Source organism: Phoenix dactylifera, chromosome 1 (genome assembly GCF_009389715.1).
Source record: "Phoenix dactylifera cultivar Barhee BC4 chromosome 1, palm_55x_up_171113_PBpolish2nd_filt_p, whole genome shotgun sequence".
Classification (NCBI taxonomy): domain Eukaryota; kingdom Viridiplantae; phylum Streptophyta; class Magnoliopsida; order Arecales; family Arecaceae; genus Phoenix; species Phoenix dactylifera.
Genome location: NC_052392.1, coordinates 19,682,325 through 19,702,066, shown reverse-complemented (window position 1 = coordinate 19,702,066; position 19,742 = coordinate 19,682,325). Strand labels below are relative to the sequence as shown.

Sequence of the window (19,742 nt, the reverse complement as noted above, 5' to 3'; positions counted from 1 at the left end):
ACCATCAACAAGGCATCGAGCTGGTGAAAATTGATGATGCTTTGAGATGGTATTGAAAAGCTAAGGTCATGCTTGAGTCTTCGTCTCAATGTTGGGTTGAACACGAAACAACATAGATGTAGATGTTTTTTTTGCTGGAGAATGTCGGGTAAGGATCCTCCAATGCTTAAATCAGAAAGATTTTTAAGAAACAACAAGGGTTAGAGGATTTGAGCATGTGGGCTGTCTTTGGCAAGCCATCGCACGTTCCAAAAGTTACGTACGGTCGTTTCATATGTGCATCACGTTGAAGGTTTTGAAATTCAAAGGATTTTTTGCACGCTTTTTGGCATGCCTTAATTGATAAAGCAAAGGTTTCATAAAAAAGTCTGGCTGGCTAGTCTTCCATGCCGGCTACGGTCGATCTTAAAATTTATCAATAATAAACTTGAAATGCAAGATTTATTTTATAAGACAATATTAATAGAATAAAAATTTAGGATTCTCTTGGTACTGGAAAGCACACTTAGATAAAATAATAAAAAAACATAATTTTAATAAGGGAAAGGAAAGAAATGAAATTTGTAAAAACAAAAAGCATAGAATATGACATCAATAAAATTATAAAATATATAAAAATAATTTAGAGTGCACAAATCAGAAAAAAATTTATGATAAAAAAATAATATCTCAATTATAAAAGAAAAATATAAATAAGAGCTAACTAACAAAAGTAATAAAATATTTAAGTATGAAAATACCAAGCGTAAGAAAGGAATTTTTTTTATTACTCCTGCTCACGTGCATTGCACGTGTTACGTACCAACCGGCCAGGTCCCCGGTGGCCGCACCGCGGCCTGGGCGAAACTCCTGGGCACGTGGCGCCCTCTTGCGTCCCTCTTCTTCCGCGTCTCGCTGCCTGCGGCTCGATTTTCTCACTTCTGCTCTCACTTCTCTCCCCTCCCAAGAAACGCATCTCTCCTCCTCTTTCTCTCATTCCGTTATATCTCATCTCCTCCTCTATCCCAGGTTGGCTGATGTGATCGAAGAATCGCATCAAGAATCGAGGGTTAGCCCATGAGGAGTGCTCTCCCCAGACTCCTCCACCACCGCCGCCGATCTCTCCCCTCTCCACGTATCTTACCTCTCTTTCCATCCCTCTATCCTTCTCTAAATCGATTGCCTGCTTCTCTCTTTGATTCTTGATGAAATCTTGGTGCAGATCCCTGCAATGGATGCGATTCCTCGGAAAATCCCCTTCTCAAGTATTTCTCGATGAGATGCCAGACCGTTCTTGAAATCAGAAGCTGTCAAAGAATCGATCATATACTCCTATCGGATCATCTACTACGACGGCGGTCAGTGCATTCTTCTCTTTCTCTCTCTTCTCTACGTGTGCGTGCTCCGCTGAATTTCTTTTTTGTCCGTAATGGTTTAGGTTTTCTACTGGGTTTACGAGTGTCCACGGAGGGAGGCCGTCGGCGGAGTATGCGAAGCTGAGGAAGGAGTCGCTGGAGAGTGAATTCGGGAACATACTCGGAACGTATGGCTCCAAGACATGGTTTGCTCACCAACGGTTCGGTCCCTTCTTGGCATTGTACAGAGCGGCGATTATATCGTTCCAGGTGGCCAAGCTGACCGTATGGCACTTCTTGCTTCAAGACATAAGTAAACGTGCTGTTAAGGTATATTGATCATCTTGATTCTTATGACCTGTGCTTGTGACAGGTCGAGAAAATTAACAACCCTTTTCCAATCTTTTCGGGCAAGATTGTGATTGACCATTCTTTCATATTGATGGTCATCCATTATGTCTATCTGGCAAATTTATGTTATCTTCATAGGTTGTTTTTCCTTGAAATTAAAAGGGGTCTCGAAGGTTTCTTGCAAAACCAGAATTCTTGAATTCCTGTAGTATATGCAAATAAATGTGCAAATTTCAATTTTATTGTGGTTTTTTTTTTTGTAAGACTTTATTGTGCTCTTGAGTAGCTGAAATCGCAGACTCGCAGGGGAGGGACTTCCTCAATCTTTGTCTTAGGATACCTGTTATATCCTGTATATGAGACTTAAGATAGCTGCTAGATCCTATGCATTTGTACGCCACGGCTATCTTTTGTTGATATTGCCTTACCAAGCCTTTATAACGTTCAATCACTTGCATACTGGGCTCCAGCTAGGAGAAGTCTATGAGAAAGGAGTTTACCCTTGTAAATATTTCACAAACCTAATCATATCCACATCCTGCAACGTGCTCAATCATTTTGCTCAAAGGCCCTATGTTTATATCTAGAAAGCCATATGTTATAATCCTTCTCTGCACGTCTGTATGTGTGCATGTGTCTGTGTTGTTTTGTGCATTGGTTTTTGGGCTTATTATTTGTGTTCGTGTGTTTGCATGTGTGCTCAGTTTTAGCTTATCTTTTGAGTTAAAGGTGCTGCTATAGATAGGGAATCAATAGATTTGTTCTAATAGATTCATAATTAATTAGTTCCAGGGGGTGGTTATGATTTTTGTTATTTTCTGACCAATAGATTCATTCTAGTCTCAATAATGATTTAGCTTATTCTTTTTTTTTTTGGATTATTTCAGTTTCGAGAGACTTTAATTCGCTTGGGTCCATTCTATATAAAGGTAAGCTATGGTGTTCTATCAACATGGAATTTATATTTGCAGTAATTGTAAGAGAACATTTTTGCAACATTAGGATCTGCCTTTTTTTTAAAAATAACTTGTTATATCTTTAATTCTTAAAATCTCATCGGAGCTTCTCTGTTCATGCATCCATTTGTCTTGCAGTTATCCTAATTGAAGAAGAGAATAAATTGGGTCTAACAGTTGCATGGATTGGGTTAAATTCAGGTCTTGTCCATACAATTCTCAACCTGAACTTTACTAGAATTTCATCAGGTTAGGAAAATGCACAATTGTACCTCTCCTATCTAGTCTCAAATTAAGTCTTGGCTGATGTGGTTAAATTTAATATTAAAAAAACAAGTAGATAATAAATATTAAAAATCCCAGTACCTACCCACCTTAATGCCGAGCCCATGTGCCACCCTCACTTGGTGCTCCGGTGCTCTTGATCTTTGATTTTGTAGGGTTTTAATTATGCAGCAGAAAAGGAGGTTCTTTCCTAAGGTTCAAGCTGTCTCCTAGTTGCCTTTCTCAAAACTTTATGTTTCAGATACCCTTTAATCTGCTCATCACACCCAGCACCAGCCAGGTGTGGAAAACATGAACTCAATTTGCACATGATTAGGTTGTGTTAGAGTTGCCCAGATTTTGCCAGGTCAGAAAATCATGACCCAATTCAGTTTTTCACAGGCAGATTACAAGCTTTACGTTTAAGATTGTCAGACTTAGTTACAAAAGGCTTGAAATACTTTTAACTGGATATTCAAAACTGGTCATGCATGAATGAGTTTAAGGTATTCTACTAATGGTTGACAAAAGGACTTTATGTTTGTCTTTTAAGGAATATTTTTTTATTTAAGTTTATCTATATCTCATAAACGGTCAAAGTAGGAATGCTTTTTTAGTTCATCGCTTTTATCTGCTAATGGGAGTCCTTTTTTAAAAAAAATTAAAGATAAAACCTGGAAATACATCCTGGGTTGGGATGCATCAGCCCTTGATACCAAAAGAAAAAGTGCTAAATTTGTATTCTCAAGCTGGGTCTTAAAAGCTGCTGGGATTATTTAACTCTGGAGAATTTTTGTTACAAGTTACAATAATTAGGAAAAATAAAAGGAAGGACTAATTCTCCTTGAAGTTTGAAATAAATGCCTAATCAGACATGATGATTCAAAGAACTGAAATTTATGATTTTGACAACATAAAATGTAAATATTTTACATATAGAAACATAAAATTTGCAATTTACTAGTTTATTGAAAAAAATTTAGAATAGAAGGTGCGGGTACATACTATTAAGCTTGGAATTTGCAAACTTACACGTCAAGCAGTCAAACTAGTGGTTGGCAAGGGGTTTGGTTGGTTCCAGTTGGTACAAATTTAAACAAAGTTCCAACTCATACCTGTATTATTTATATATGGGTTGAAAGCATAAGTTCATACCCAACCCACTTATTTTATGTGGAACATATCCAATGCGCCAACCTGATTAGGGCTGTTCAGTCATCTACCTTTAAAATGGAAACGTCATAAGACCATGAAGAGATCTAGGGCTGGGTGTCAAAATAAAGGGAGAGAGGGAGGAGAAAAAATCAAAGTGGAGAAGAAAACATGATATATCCTAGACATAGTGGTTGCTCTAACCATAAATTGCATGGCCTTTCTAATCACTCAAACCAAACCTTTATTAACATGTGGTCCACTAACTATTATCATCATCCTAGAGGCCTGGGGTTTGGGTTTTAAATTTTTAATTGTTTGCCCAACCCATGGGCTGTTGGGTTCAAGTGGAAAACCCAAACCTGACCTATTCATAATTGGGTTGGTAACAACTACCTGGTCGATTATTAAAAATGTCACGGAAATCCATTTAATTTGGGGAGGTTTGGGCAGTTGGTGGGTTTGGGTCAGACATTGCCTCCCAGTTCTCAAACTCATGGCTACAAATTCTAAAATGTCCTTCATTTAACAAATTCAAGAAAAACTTTTGTATCCAAAATCTACTCTAGGTTGGATTTTGCATCTAGGCAGCAATTGTTTCTCACTAATTGTTACCTATTATGAATCTATTAATATAAGCTTTGTGCTAATTTGTGTTCCTGGTTTCCTTTCTTCATATTAGCTTCTTTATCAAAAGGATTCAAAGTTAACGTTATGTAAATGCCTAATAAGTTATATGTTCATTTTGGCTATTTCTTATAGTTTTATTCTTTTGCAGCTTGGGCAGGCACTGAGCACACGACCTGATATCTTACCCACTGCCTATTGCCAAGAGCTGTCAAAGCTACAAGTATTTAGCTCTCAAGCTAATCAATGCATCTTTTCAAATTTCAGACGTTAGACTAAAACAGGGATGACTTGGCCTTTATTGGCAGATGTTGTTTAGTTGATCTTTTAGTCGATTTTGTTTTCTGGTGTCCTATTTCCTTTGTTCTGTTTTTAAGTTATTAATTAAACTTTATTCTGTTAAACCAATTGAGTATCTTCAATCTAACACAGTAATCTTGATGCAAAAAAATAAAGCAAGATAAGTTGAATTGTTGAAGTGAAGGAGATTGCATACGACATTTAGATTGGGGCATCTAAGTGGACCATAAAGTGTTCTTGCTACAGAAACTATTGCATCTAGAAAACATTAGGCAACAAGCTCTGCATGCCAACTGTTATCAAGTCAAGCTTTTATGCAATTGCTGTCAATTTGTCCACACAATATTTTGTCAATGAAACCTTTCTTCTCCCTCAGTTTGTGAGCTGAATTTTTTCTTTACTATAGGATCAAATACCACCATTTTCTACTCATGTTGCAATCAAATCTATTGAGTCTCAATTGGATGCGCCAATTTCTCAACTATTTTCAGATATTAGCCCCAAACCTATTGCGGCAGCATCATTGGGGCAAGTGTATAAAGGTTAGAAATCTACAATTGTTGTTCGATCTGTCACTTTCACTCTGAGTTTAGATATTTATTATAATTAGTTCGTTTTCTTTTTAAGCATGCAATTGAAACTTTGAGTTCCCTGGTTTAAATGCATTACTTTGATATTTCAAGTCATACAGCTCATCTACATTCTGGGGAGCTTGTAGCTGTCAAAGTGCAACGTCCTGGTATGGCAATCTTGTTGACTCTGGATGCACTATTGTTCCATATGATTGGAGGCCAACTGAAGCGATTTGCAAAGGCTCGCAAAGATTTATTGGTAGCAGTGAATGAGATGGTGTGCTTACTATTACAACTATTACTACTGCTGCTAATATTATTGTTATTATTGTTATTATTGTTGTTGTTGTTGTTGTTGTTGTTTCATGTAATCAATCATCATCATCATCGGCAGCATTTCAACAAAGTTGTCATGAATGTGTCCAACTATCTGATCTTTGTGTTGGTATTCTTGTACATATGTTTGCAAATAATAATATCATTTTCAATTATCATTTTTGAGTTGTATGGTCATTCTCCTTTTGTAATCATCATTGTCATCATCATCATCTCAACAAAGTTGTCATGAATGTGGTATTCTTCTAACTACGTTTCCAAATAATAGTATTGTTTTCAGTTATCATTTTTGAGTTGTATGGTCATTATTTTTTTAGCTAATTGATGTTTTAAATCATATTTTTCTTTTTAGCCAAATTGATGAATATGTCAGAGTGCCATGTAATCAAAATTTAACGCAGATTTTACTAGAGTTTATCTTAAACAATACATATAGATGCAAATAATGTATTGTTGGTAGCTACATGATGGCATGCCCAAGTTATAATTGTGTTTGTGGTGGTGGTGGTGATGGTGTTGCTTCAGCTTTTACAAGGGCGCTGTAACCTATTATTCAAGTTGAGGAATTAAACTGAGGAGTTTCGTCGCCTTGACGAAATCAATATATCTGTTATCTTACACTCATCATCTTTACGTTTTTCATGAATTAAGTGGAAATACTTCTGAATAAGAAAATGGGAGTAGTAATTCCAAATAGTGACCCTGATTGGTGATCGGCTTATGATTTCTTTCTATGAGGGGCAAAAACGATTAAGAATGGACTTTAACAAGTAGGAAACCAAACCATTGTTTATTATCATCTTCGGCTCTGGCCTCTGGGGTGTTAAAACTGATACTTGTGGATGTAGCTTTTATTTTTTTTGGTTATTTTCAGAAAGAACAAAGAGATTGTAGAACACTTGAGATGCGTCTTTGGCTTTTTGCCTATGTCTGAACTTGTCAATAAGATTATCTAATGACTGTGAACATTTGTGCCCTTTTGTTAACATAAGGAACCCTTTTTTAGAATATTTTTGACAATAATTTTTGCCTAAAATTCTGCCATAAGATGATAGCTGTAATGACACTTGCAATAAATTTCTGGAATAAACAGGTTAGACACATGTTTGATGAAATTGATTATATCCTGGAGGGACAAAATGCTGAAAGATTTGCTTCTCTCTATGCATTTTCTTCAAGTAAGTTCTCTTAGTCTTTTTATTTTCAGGCAGTGATTATTAACTTCTTTGGTTGGACATTGATATGACTGATGACGATTAGGCTGGACTGCTTGAACACTGTGAATTTGGTTTTGCAGTTTACTACTACTATTTCAGATAGTTTTAGACCATGGTGTTTCTTCTTATCTCTATTTAATGATGGAGCATTATTGGTGAATTGCGTGCGAAACTTGCCCATTCATTTTTTTCCCTCTCTTTTTTCAAAGAATTTGGGAAAAATTAGTATGCTATATTTGCTGTATTTATTGTCTAAAAAAAAGATAGCATTACTTGAATAGGTATATCTATTTTCTTCGCCTTTTTTATTTGCTAAGTTTGAATGGCCATTACATGAGCAAATGCCATACTTGAGAACTTTTGAGCTTGCAATTTCCCAAATGAAAACACTTCTGTATTGCTATTTTTCTCCCTAAAATTTTACTTAGTATTTTGAGTCACTCACTTTGTACCGTGGCATACTTACAAATCTTCCTAGCAATATACTTTCTAGTATCATATATCTTTTTTATTTCATTAAAAAGATGTTGAAAATACCCATGTCTTACATTCGATGTAATGCAATGCAGCTATATGGAAATTTGAGAATTCCATGTTGGTAGATGTAAGTTACATTAGTTGTTCTACATGCATGATGGATGACCTTGATTAGCTTTTGTCAACAGCAACTGGTCAGGCTAATCCTACAAGAGGTTCAGGCATCAAGGTTCCAAAGATATATTGGAACTTCACACGTAATGCTGTGCTTACAATGGAATGGATAGATGGGATCAAACTGACAGATGTTGACCGTATCAATGAAGCGTGTTTGAATCGGAAACAACTAATTGATCAGGTGTTTATTCACGATAAATCTTCATTTTACCCTTCATTTTGATCTGTTTTATATTAGTTTATCGCCTCTATCTTAGCATTTAATTTCTTGTCTTGAATGTATCAAATGTTGTGATAAAATATCTCTAAAAATCTAGCCAGTATATAGGAATAATAAGTGAATAACTACTAATATGCAAGGTTAACTGCAAACATGTTCTTTATAACATTCATCTTTTAGCATCTTTGGTTTTGTCATCATGTATTATGTCCTTCTTTTAAAAAAATAAATGTTACCAAATGTTACTGCAAATAAATTGTGGAGTTGATAATTTTGTTGGTAATTTTGGTAAATTTCAATATTTGCAGATTAATCATCATCTGTGATTCTCAAACATTGCAGTTAATATGTTTCTGTGATTGTGAAAGCAGGACAATTATATTTGAAATGATAAGTTTGCTTTTTTTGAATTTGCCAGGGACTTTATTGTTCATTGAGACAACTTCTTGAAGAGGGATTCTTTCATGCTGACCCACATCCTGGAAACCTTGTTGCTACTAATGATGGATCACTTGCATATTTTGACTTTGGTATGATGGGAGACATTCCTCGCCATTTCCGTGTAGGACTTATCCAAGTGGTTAGCTTTCCTTGCACTACAATTTACTGCACTAGATCCATGTAGTGTTGAAATATTTTATGCAGTCTTCTCATATCATTTTAATATCTTGTTTAATTCTGCACCAGGTCTATAGCTTGCAATAGTCTTGTATGTACTTTACAATAGATATAAGCACTCACTAGTTCTTAGTCAGATTTCTTCAAGCATTGCATATTGAGTTTGTGCATTGGTTCACATGTGATACTCTTAGTGCAGTGACTTACAAGCTATGAGTCCGTCTATGGCTATATTTGTTTGGCATGATTTTGTAAAAGGACCTACATCTATTCTTAACACTTGTTCCTTTTGTTCCATGGTGTGAAATCTCCCACTCTTTGTGGGCTTGGGCGCTAGATTTATATGCTCAGTCAGGCATATTAGAAGAACATTGTAGAGGTGATGATTCTAAGGAGAATTTGTGGTAAAAATCAGAGAGCTACCTGAACTTGCATCAACGAAAACATTGGAGTTGAATCAGTAGGTGGAGATTAATAGAATTTATTTAGATGATATAGTCCAGTGAAATGAGTTTTGATGGAGGCAACACCAAAGGGTCAACAAGAGAAAGGGATGGACCAAAAAAATCTCACAGGAAGTTATAAGAGGATAAGAAAAGGTTAGTGAGTGGATGATGTATTGCATGATATAAATCAATGGTGAAAGAAGATTTATCTAACCACCCTTGAATGGAGATAAGGGCCTTCTGGCTATTATTGGCTATGGTTAGTTTTATTTTCTATTTTAGTTTCAGCTATCAAGCTGCCTGATCAGATACCTTTTATGCACCTATAAGGTTCTTGTTGCTGAGACATGTTATTTCATCTGATACCATCGCCACTATGTGCATGTACAGATTACTTCTTGTGGTGTATAGTGGCCCTCTAGTTTATGAGCTATTTGTCACGCGAAATAAAAAGGAGTGCCATAATTTGTTGAACAAAGGCTGCCTTGAACATTAAAAGTTATCACCAAGAAGTTCTGAAAACTTAATAAACCTGTATGTGCATTCTGTACTTGTTTCACTTGTCAAATCTTTCTGGTTGAGTAGGGCTATCTGACATGCCAATGAAATGATGTAAGTTCTTTGATATACATCGGCAATTGAAGATTTTGCATTTAGCGGTACTGGTCCTTTAGTACCAATATATTTGACAACAGAAGTCTGGATTACTTTCTGAATGGTGTTTTGCTAATTCTAGTGTTAGCAGACATGCCTTGAATTTAGGATGGCACCTGACATAATTACATTGTTGGGCCATTTGCCTTGTCAGAATCTTCTGTTTGAGTGGATTGAGCACAAGTTTGGTTAAAGGTCGGGACATGGTCTGCCGTACCGATCCGTACCGGCCGGTACAGACGGTACATACCGGTCTGGCCTGAGACCGGTATCGGATCATCGTGGAATCCGGTATCGGTAGTTTATTATTGAAGGACCCGTATGGGACCGGTTCGGACCGGTACAGATCAGTTCGGGCCGCCACCAGTACGCTGACCGGTACCGGTACGGCGGACCTTGGATCAGGAAGAAGTTGAAAGAGTGCATAAGAAGCATGTGCATAAGATAAACATGAACGGAATAATGCAATGACACAAAATTATGTATATTGGAGTGATCCATAGGATATTTTATGGCTGGATATGAGTAGTAATCAAAACCAAAGAACGATGAGGTAGATAATTAGTCGGATGGATGAAGTGTGGAGGTGTTTCTAGGGTGTTATGTGACAAACCCCTGGGTTGGCATGACATATAAGGGAAAACTAATAAACCAATAAGATGACTGAAAATGCTTGGTTTAGGATGTTGCAGCAATCATGGGAGCCAGCTATACAAGATGTGAGTACACAAAATTATGTATATTGGAGTGATCCATAGGTTATTTTATGGCTGGGTATGAGTAGTAATCAAAACCGAAGAATGATGAGGTAGATAATTAGTCGCATGGATGAAGTGTGGAGGTGTTTCTGGGGTTTTACGTGACAAACCCCTGGGTTGGCCTGACATATAAGGGAAAACTAATAAACCAATAAGATGACTGAAAATGCTTGGTTTAGGATGTTGCAGCAATCATGGGAGCCAGCCATACAAGATGAGAGTCCTAAGATTGTGGTACTAGGAAGTCTAGGTGAAGAGATAAGTGGGGATAAGATTGCCTTTTTTGGTTTTGGGGAGTCAATAAAAAAAGGAAGTTTAGGGCATAAAAAGGAAGTATAGGAGGTACAGACAAATTGATCCTAGTATTTAACAGTTAGAAAAGAGGAGGAAAAGAGATATGATAATGTGGATCGAATTTTTGGGGAGGCATCTCTAAAGTGAATGTGGCCCTTCATTGTAATGATGGGTGAAGAAGGATTTCTGGAGCCAAGTGCTAACCTTGTCTATTTGGAGTAATGTTTATGGTTACAATTATTCTGTAGATACATTGCACATGTTCTAAAGGTATTATGAAAAACAGGACCAATTTTATAAGCTCTGTAAGGGGGGGAACACATGATCTTATATAGTGAGTAGATAACAAGGCCTATAAGTGGGTGGGGATGTGGAAGCGGATGCAGGATATTGGTATGGGTGGTGGTACTGGTCGGCTATTGGTTTGGTATTGTACCATCAGTATCATACTAACCCGAGGCATATTGGAACCAACAAGAGGGAGAGGGGAGGGGGGATAAGGAGGGAGGGAGGGAGGGAGGGAGGAAGGGGCAGGAGAGAGAAGGAGGGAGGGACAAGTGTACCTTCAATGTTGTCATCATTGGTGGCATGATGAGAGAGAAGAGAAAGAGAGAGACGGTGGTCCATGGTCGTCATTGTCATTGTCATTGTCATTGTTGTTATCATAGGCGGTGGCGGCAATGACACCTTAACCTAGCAAGAGGAATCATGATAGGAGAGGAGACTTGTGAGAGGTGAGGAGGACTGGGGAGAGGGAGAGAGGGGAGGGGCAAGGAGGATTGGGAGAGAGGAGAGAGGAGAGAGGGAGAGGAGTTGTAACTCACTTGCAAAAGAATGAACCCGGTTCAGTCCGAAAAAGCCCAAAATCGCTTGAAACCAGGCAGAACCAAACGGTTCAGACCGGTTCAGGCCAATTTTGATTTGGGATTGATCAGGTGACCAAATTGTTTGATTATTGATTGGTTTGGTTCGGCACATCCTGAACTGCCCGATTTGAATGGTTCGGCGGACCTTGCATGGCTTAGATTCTACCTGGTTTGTACATTGTAGCTTTAGCTAACTGGTAACCCTTCACATACTTTTATGATATGACCAGGTTTTGTTTTTATAGGTATTGGTCTTATATTTCCATGTCCTTCTGCACTTAACCCCTTACTCCTCCCTCTATTTCTCTTTCTAAATCCTAAATTTCTTGCTTTGACGCCACATCTTATGTGCTAAATTTTTTTGATGACCTTTTCTCTTATGCATGCTTGTAACTTCGTTTATGTATTATATTTTTTTCAGCTTGTACACTATGTTAACCGTGATTCATCGGGTTTGGCAAATGACTACCTTTCTCTGGGATTTATTCCCGATGGAACGGATACACAATTAGTTGCTGATGCATTGCATGCATCCTTTGGTGATGGAACTCAACAAGCAAATGACTTCCAGGTTGGTTTGTTATTGTCTTTGCTTCTTATTGAATACCTTCCAAATTTTTATCTTATTCTCTGTACAGGTAACTTGCATGTCAAACCCTTTTTGGAAAGAATTTACCATCCTCTTTGCTTTACCAATACAAATTTCCTGATGCATGTGCAAACATAAACTTCTAGATTAAGAGTAACCATGAGTGAATGTAGTACTATAGAAATTAACAAAATATTTCTTTTCTTTTTTTCACTTGATGGTCATATGCAAGAGCAGTCAGAAATGGCAGTGAGGAATTTGTATACCACTTGAATGAAGTAATTAAGGAATCATATATCTAAATATTTATTCAAAACTTTATGTTGTTAAAATGCTCTGGTTTGGGGGTTAACCAGTGATACATACATATATGTATATGTATATGTATATATGCTTGCATTCTCCCTACATGATTCAGCTCAGTTTAGGCTAGAAGCTATTGTTTTGAAAGAAAAATGAAGAAGAATTGTATTGCACTCATAAGGACAGAATTAAAATTACTTGTTTTAACCCATTTTGCATCTTATGTAAATGTGGGCTGTATCACTAAAAACCTTCAATGAATAGCCCGACAAAACTTCTATATTAACATTCAATAGATTCAAAACAGGGAAGAAATATCATATTAGTGTGAAGAAGTACGGTAATGAATTTTACTGTCGGTTTAGTAATTTAAAATTTGTTGAAAGCTGTACACAATTTCTTTGTAGGGTAGAACAACATATGCAAGGTTAATTTCCTAGTATAACCTTGTCTTAAAAGGTCAATTTGGTAGAGTGGGCAACCGAGTTTTCCATTAGGGCAGTCTTATCTCACACCAATATGAAGCCGAATCAGAATTGGCAAAAGTGATTGTAGCAAGGGGATGGACTAAATGTGAATGTTGGACAAATTATAGAAACAAAATAGGAATCCCAAAACTTAAGATGGCTGAACAGTTTTACCCCATTTAGTCCCATCTGCATTAGAACAATTCTAAAACTATAATGGCATTTCAAAGAGTGTGAGCAACAGATGAGGACTGTTTTATGGAAAATTCAAGTTCTATAAAAGTTTGGAAGTTGGATCGTGTGGTTCTAGTAGTTCATACAATGTTTTATTATGAGGAAGGTTAATGAGAAAATGTAAGGTACAAGGGACTAAGATGATGCACCGTAGGGTCGAGGAAAAAGATGAATGTGGAGTTGCTAATGCTGATGAGAAGAGTTGTTGAAGTTATGCTTGTTTGTAGGACAACATATACTCCTTCCATTTAATATTCTTGTGTGTCTTGTTGAATCTATGTTTTGAACATAATCCATAATTAAGAAAATTATGTAAAATGTTAATTCAAGAAGAAAATTTATTTGATAACATGGAATACAAAGATAAGATGAATCCAACAAAATAAACAAGATAATTGTCTTCATCCCTGCATGCTCTTGCTTGGCTAAATAAAAGGTGGTGGATACCATAATGGAGACCTTTGGAATTAGCAAAGATAATTATTGATTAGCTAGAGAAGGTAGTAGCAAGGTATGCCATACTGTACCAAACCGGACGGTACGAAACGTACCATACCACACCAGCACCGAATGGTACATGGTACAGAGGGCGTACTAATACTCGGTAAGCCAAATCGGCCCCTGTACTGAATATACCGACACAATAATAGGGTGGCACCTATATAGGGCTCTATATGAAGATGGCGTACCCTGGGTAGTATACTGTACTAATTGTCAACGCTAAATTCATATTTCCAATAAGGTCATTGCTTGTGTTGGCTATGATATATGGTCCTTGGAGATGGTTGCCATATACAGTGGAAAGCAGTCAAAAATGGTGGCATTACAGCTTTATCAAGGGAAGAGAAGTGCCATCAATTTCAAAAAATATAACGTTGTGGTGACTTTTGGTTTCTTCCCTCTTTTCTTGCTTTGCAAACCTGTATTTGGCTGGAGTTGCTTTTCTCTGTTACATATCTACTGGTCCTTTTCTTCAAAAAATATGTTACTTGTGATGTGGGAATGATCTCATCACTAAAGGAAAATGATACTTTGATGCACAACCTTATGGTTTTTGGTGCATCATATAATTGTTAAGCGGATTTTCCCATAACTTGGTGAAAGGTGTTTTGCTTTTGATTCTCTTCGATTTGTATGTGTGGCATTTCATTAAAGCAAAGAACTATCTGCTTTATTCATTATATGTCGGGCCATCTAACATACATATTGCTGTTATCTTCAAGATATTGATAATCCTATTGGAACCGTATATTCATTACATCTACTGCATTTTACTTTAGGGAATAATGAGCCAGTTATATGATGTCATGTATGAGTTCAACTTCTCTCTGCCCCCTGATTATGCACTGGTTATAAGAGCATTGGGATCTTTAGAAGGGACTGCAAAAGCTCTGGATCCTGATTTTAAAGTTGTTGAGAGTGCATACCCTTTTGTCATAGGGAGGCTTCTCGCAGACCCAAATCCTGATATGAGAAAAATATTAAGAGAACTTATCATACGTAACAATGGCTCCATCCGATGGAATCGGCTTGAACGACTGGTGAGTAGTTAATTTTTAATCACTTGCATCTTTCTCCTGCACCTGTACTGCATTTTAATTAAGTTTTTCAATTGTTAATTTATTTGCACTAGACTTTATCATATATGTTAAACTTTTTGTAGCTTTTAGTGTATGAATTATATCAATTTGCTATTAGCATCTTTGACTAGAACCAGCTGAGTGGAACGGTCACTGATTGGTGCTAGAACATGATCAGTACCCACACATTTTACAGAAATTTGTAAAATAGGCGTTGTTATTATGCAGGTCCCATGGGAGCCATACCTAAACATTTAGACTTGATAGAAATGTAAATTTATGATCATTTTTATGCTTCTACTTATCTTTTTGATTTTCTTATCTTTTCTTATTATTTTGTCGAACAGATAAGCTGGTGGTATCTTCTTGCCTGATTAGCTATTTTGCCATTGCTGCAGTTCAATCTTGCACCATTTCATCCCCTGTTTTTTAAAAAAGTATCAGATTTTCAAAATCCATTTATGCACAGAGGGCACTATATACACTCCTCTTTTTTTTTTTATGTAGGATGATCCTAGTGGTCGTTGTGACTTTGTTTCATCATTCTTAATATAGTCTATATATCTGGTTTACCATTGCTGGCATAGTTATTAGACCCAGACTGGACCAGCTGGTTGTAGTGGAAACATGTCAAACCATGACTAAGTTTGGTTCAGGTATCCAGTTAGAATGGATTTATGTTTGACCTGCAGAAACCTGCCTGACCTGGCTGGGTTTTGCTTGACCCAAGTGATTGTTGGGTTTCAGAAACTGGGTTCCTCTTAATTACACCATAAAACAAGAAAGAAAGCGTTTTCCTCTTTAAAATATCCCCATAAAACAAGACTGAGTGTGGGACCCACAGATCGAACCATGGACTGCAAGAAGCAGCTTACTCTCTTAACCAATAAAATTCATTAACAAGTTATCCTATTATCATGATAAAATATATTTATCATAAACATTTTTATAATTATATTAGTTTTTATAATTGTATTATGCAGTTTTTGATTTGTCCTTGGTCTTACTTGTTGACCCCAAGGTTGGACCAATGACATGGTGACCAGTTCCTAGGCTGGGTCATTGGTTGCTGCAGCAATTGGTTCCTGTAATTTGTATTTTTGTAATAATGTTTGACCCCCTTTTTATTTTATAATAAAGGAAACAAATCGAGATCCATTAGGATATTGCGGCATCATGTTTGCTCCTTTGATTAGGTTATTTGGATAGTGCATGTGGTTTTGGTTGCTTCTATTATGTCTAATTTGACCTTATTAGCTGTTTCACCTTTGCTGCAATTCATCCTATGCTTCATTTATGATGTCAGCCTCTTGTTTCCTTTCAAAAGAAAAAAACAGTTCATCAAGTCATTTTGGTGTAGTGGCCCTCATATGCTCCATTCGTTAGATTGCTTGTACAGAAATTGGTACTTTTTCTACTTTGTTTACCTTAGTGACTGGGGGGTTTCGGGGAAAGCCCATTCACAAAAGTCTGCCTGCTCAGGAATCATGCAGAGATCATCAGTTCTAGTATGTGAGAAGTAGTTGATGGTTGACTGAGCAATTGACCTTACCAAAGCATCACTTTTTTCTTTGTCCTAAAATTTTGGACACTTCCATGCATGGTCTGCTGTGCTGGTACCGAGCACCAGAGCGGTTTCTCGGAGGCACGGGTTGGTACGGGCCTGTACCAACACAGTAAATAAGGCGGGGGAGAGGGCGAATGGGAGAGAGGAAAAGAGAGAGAGAAGGGGGAGGGAGAGAGGAGGGTGGCAGAGGACTATCGAAGGCTGGCGCCCGAGCACGAGGCGGAGGCTGCGGCCGAGTTTTCTATTTTGTTTCAGTGGTTTGGCAGCTAAAAATTTTGCGATATTTAAGTGAAGTCGGCAAATGATTTGCCCACTTCACTAAAATATCGCAAAATCAAAAAAAAAAAAATGCGATTTTTAAGTGAAGTCGGCAAGTGATTAGCTGAAATAGGGGACCTGGTCACGGCCTCTGCCTCTTTCTCGGGCGCCGGCCTCTGACGGCCCTCCGCTGTTCTCCGCCACCCTCCGCCGGCCTCGCTCCCTCTCTCTCTCCCTTCCTCTCCCGCTCGCTCCCTATTTTTCTCTTTTCTTCTCCTCCCCCTCCGACGACGGGTTTTGTTTCTGTTGTCGGAATTGTTCTGGTCTGCCGCCGGGACGGCTCTGTACGATCAGAACCGTCCAGTTCGGGATGGTTCCGCCGACCTTGCTTCCATGTGTTCTTGGGGAAAGAGACCTGATAAAGGGAGGTGGTTCTTGTGACATTTAATTTAACATGTTGTATACATGGAAAATCTTAGACAACTACGACAATTTTGGGCATGCTCCAATATTTCAATCATGTATGAGATCGCCAATTAAAAAGATCAACAGGTTAAGTTTTTCCGGTAAAACAGTAAAAGTCAAGCAAGAAGGCATTTCAAGTAATTATTTGTGCAGGGAGTCATAATTACTTATCTCCGTTTTGTGGGGATTCTCATTTTAACTGTATGTTTTAGAACTTAATTATTGGTGTAAAACATGTGTCAAGTCAAACTTGTATGATAATGATCATATTAATATGCTCAAAGCATGCAGTTAGATGTTGTTTATATTTTATCTGTGCGTCCCTTTGGCTCCTTGCTCCCTTTGCTGCCAAAGACTTGACACATCTGGATTTCTCTATTACAACAATTTCATTTATTTCTAATGTATGGAATACTTTCAGGTAACAGCGATTTCTGAAGAGTCATCTGAATGTGCAAGTGAAAATGGTAGTGATTATAGTGCAATGGCTTCAAATGTCCAAGGATGGAAATTCTTTGACATGCGCTCTGTGGTTGCTGCTACAGAAGATCTTTTCCAGTTTATCTTGTCAGAGAAAGGTTGGAGGATCCGGGTATTTCTCATTCAGGACATAATCAAGGCTGCAGATGCCTTCCTGCAAGAAACCTCCTTTCCATGTATATTTGTTGAGGAAGAAGCAAGCAAAATTTCTGATTCTGAGGTTTGTTAAAACCCTGTATACTGGTGCACTGTGTATTTCAGTTTAGATTAGTACTTAACACAAAATTGTGGAGAAATAGGAGAATTGGTCGTAATCTAATGGGCCTGCCACCCATATAGCTGATATAAGGCTTGATGAACATGGTTATGCTGATTTGGTAGTTCATTTGATCCGTCTGCCAGATCCAGGCCTGACCACAAATCCATATAGCTGAGACAAGGCTAGATGGTCATGGTTATGCTGATTTGGTAATTCATTTGATCCCCTACCAGATCCAGCCTCGACCATGGTCATTCCTAGAGAAAATTGAATTGACTAGTTTTCTTTCTCTTGTATCAGGCATTTTGCCATAGCGTGTGCATAGTTTGTGCTCAGCATTTGTAGATTGTTTTGTCAAGCGGGTGATTGTGTATCAAAAATTCTTCAAACATAACCTATATGAAACAGTTTTTTGATGTAAAGTGATTATATTATTATTTACTTCCAGCATAGAGGGGAAAAGTTTACATTGGCATGCAGTATCAATAATTTATAATCATCTGCAGAAACATATGCTTTGCAGTCATGGTAGATATGAGTCATATAAACAAGGTCGCTAAATTTACATACATTAGAGAATCAGAACACCCCGTGCACTTGTTAATTTATTGTGATGTGAATGCTTGAGTACCTTTTCTCAATATTTTCTAACCGTTGTCTAATTTTTCATGTGGCAGAGAGATGAAGTGCTTAAAAGATTGGTGAATGGCTTTGGGTCTTTCCAACGAGCTGTAAGTTTGGCACCAGAAGTATGGACTGCAATGTTGATACGTATGTTAGTGAAACCTGAGGTCCATAGATTCCTTCTGGACATCATTGCAGCCTTAGCAAGTCATTTCCATGATAAAATACCAGAAACATTATGGCTTTGTATATCAAGACTACTTCACTGGTTGGAGAAGCCAGATGGATTACAAGATTCACGAATAAGTTAGTCCTATTAATCATTCAATTATTTCCTAGCTGACACAGTGGAAGAAAATGATCGTGACAACCACACCACAAGTTCCAAAAGTAAAGCAAGTTTTGTAAAATGTGGGGTCCTTTTTGTCCCATGATTTATCTCCAGTTTGGTGGTCATTCGCATGGGTTTTCTCGAGCGAAGGGGGAACATAGCAGTATACTGGAGCAGGGAGAAGGTATCTTAGCTTGATCTGCAGATGGATTGTTAACAAGCGGTGGATGATTTTAGATGAGCGCAATCTACATGTATTCCACTTCGGGGCATGTTATTGAAGCACTTGTCTGTAAGGTATCCGTGATTGGATCAGCACCCATCATGCCGCTTGTTTGGAGGTTTAAATCCTTGGTGGAGATGTAGTTTCTTGAGCCACACCCAAGCCCACCATGGTCTGTGGAACGGTTTTAAAATAATTAAACGGGTGCAATCTTAGACGTTGATGCGTTTTGATTGCTAGTAGAGGTACAAGTCGGAGACCATCTAGAGCAACTAGCTTGACGAATGATATATTGCGGCCGGGCAATTTAACAGGTTAAACAGCTTAACCAGTATGTTAGGCATCCAAAATTCTGCAAGTTGTGGATAGGATTTGAACTCAACGTGGGTGCAACGATGGGAGGTTTTGTCAGCTTTTATATATATATATATATATATATATATATATTGTTAAGATGGATTACTTGCAGAAATCTAGTATGAATATATCTGACAAAATCAGATATCAGCGTAATCAGAGAATAAAATATTTGCTATCCGCACCATCTCACCCATCTACATCTCCATTCATCTCTTGGTAGGCGTGCCTAGTGTAGAATGAAGTGTCCTCCTTCAACAATCTTCTAATGTTTTGCAAGGAGGGGTGTGAAGTTGCCTCTCTTCTTCGCTTATCTTTGGATCCATCTAACCGCCATAGTAAAGCCACCTTTAGGATAGACGAAATCAACCCTTAGGATTAGTTGT

General features: G+C 37.7%; 1 protein-coding gene across 1 annotated transcript; it reads left to right on the top strand.

Moving 5' to 3' along the window:
• Window positions 1-892: 892 nt before the first annotated feature.
• LOC103701511 (uncharacterized protein slr1919) lies at window positions 893-19,222 on the top strand. The gene is made up of 14 exons (XM_008783586.4): window positions 893-1,114; window positions 1,202-1,337; window positions 1,418-1,664; window positions 2,573-2,614; window positions 4,836-4,907; window positions 5,391-5,526; window positions 5,676-5,833; window positions 6,986-7,070; window positions 7,775-7,944; window positions 8,402-8,563; window positions 12,041-12,190; window positions 14,493-14,753; window positions 17,504-17,782; window positions 18,499-19,222. Exons 1-14 carry the CDS (start codon window positions 1,057-1,059, stop codon window positions 18,754-18,756), a joined length of 2,214 nt encoding a protein of 737 aa, XP_008781808.2. The 5' UTR covers window positions 893-1,056; the 3' UTR covers window positions 18,757-19,222.
• Window positions 19,223-19,742: the final 520 nt, after the last annotated feature.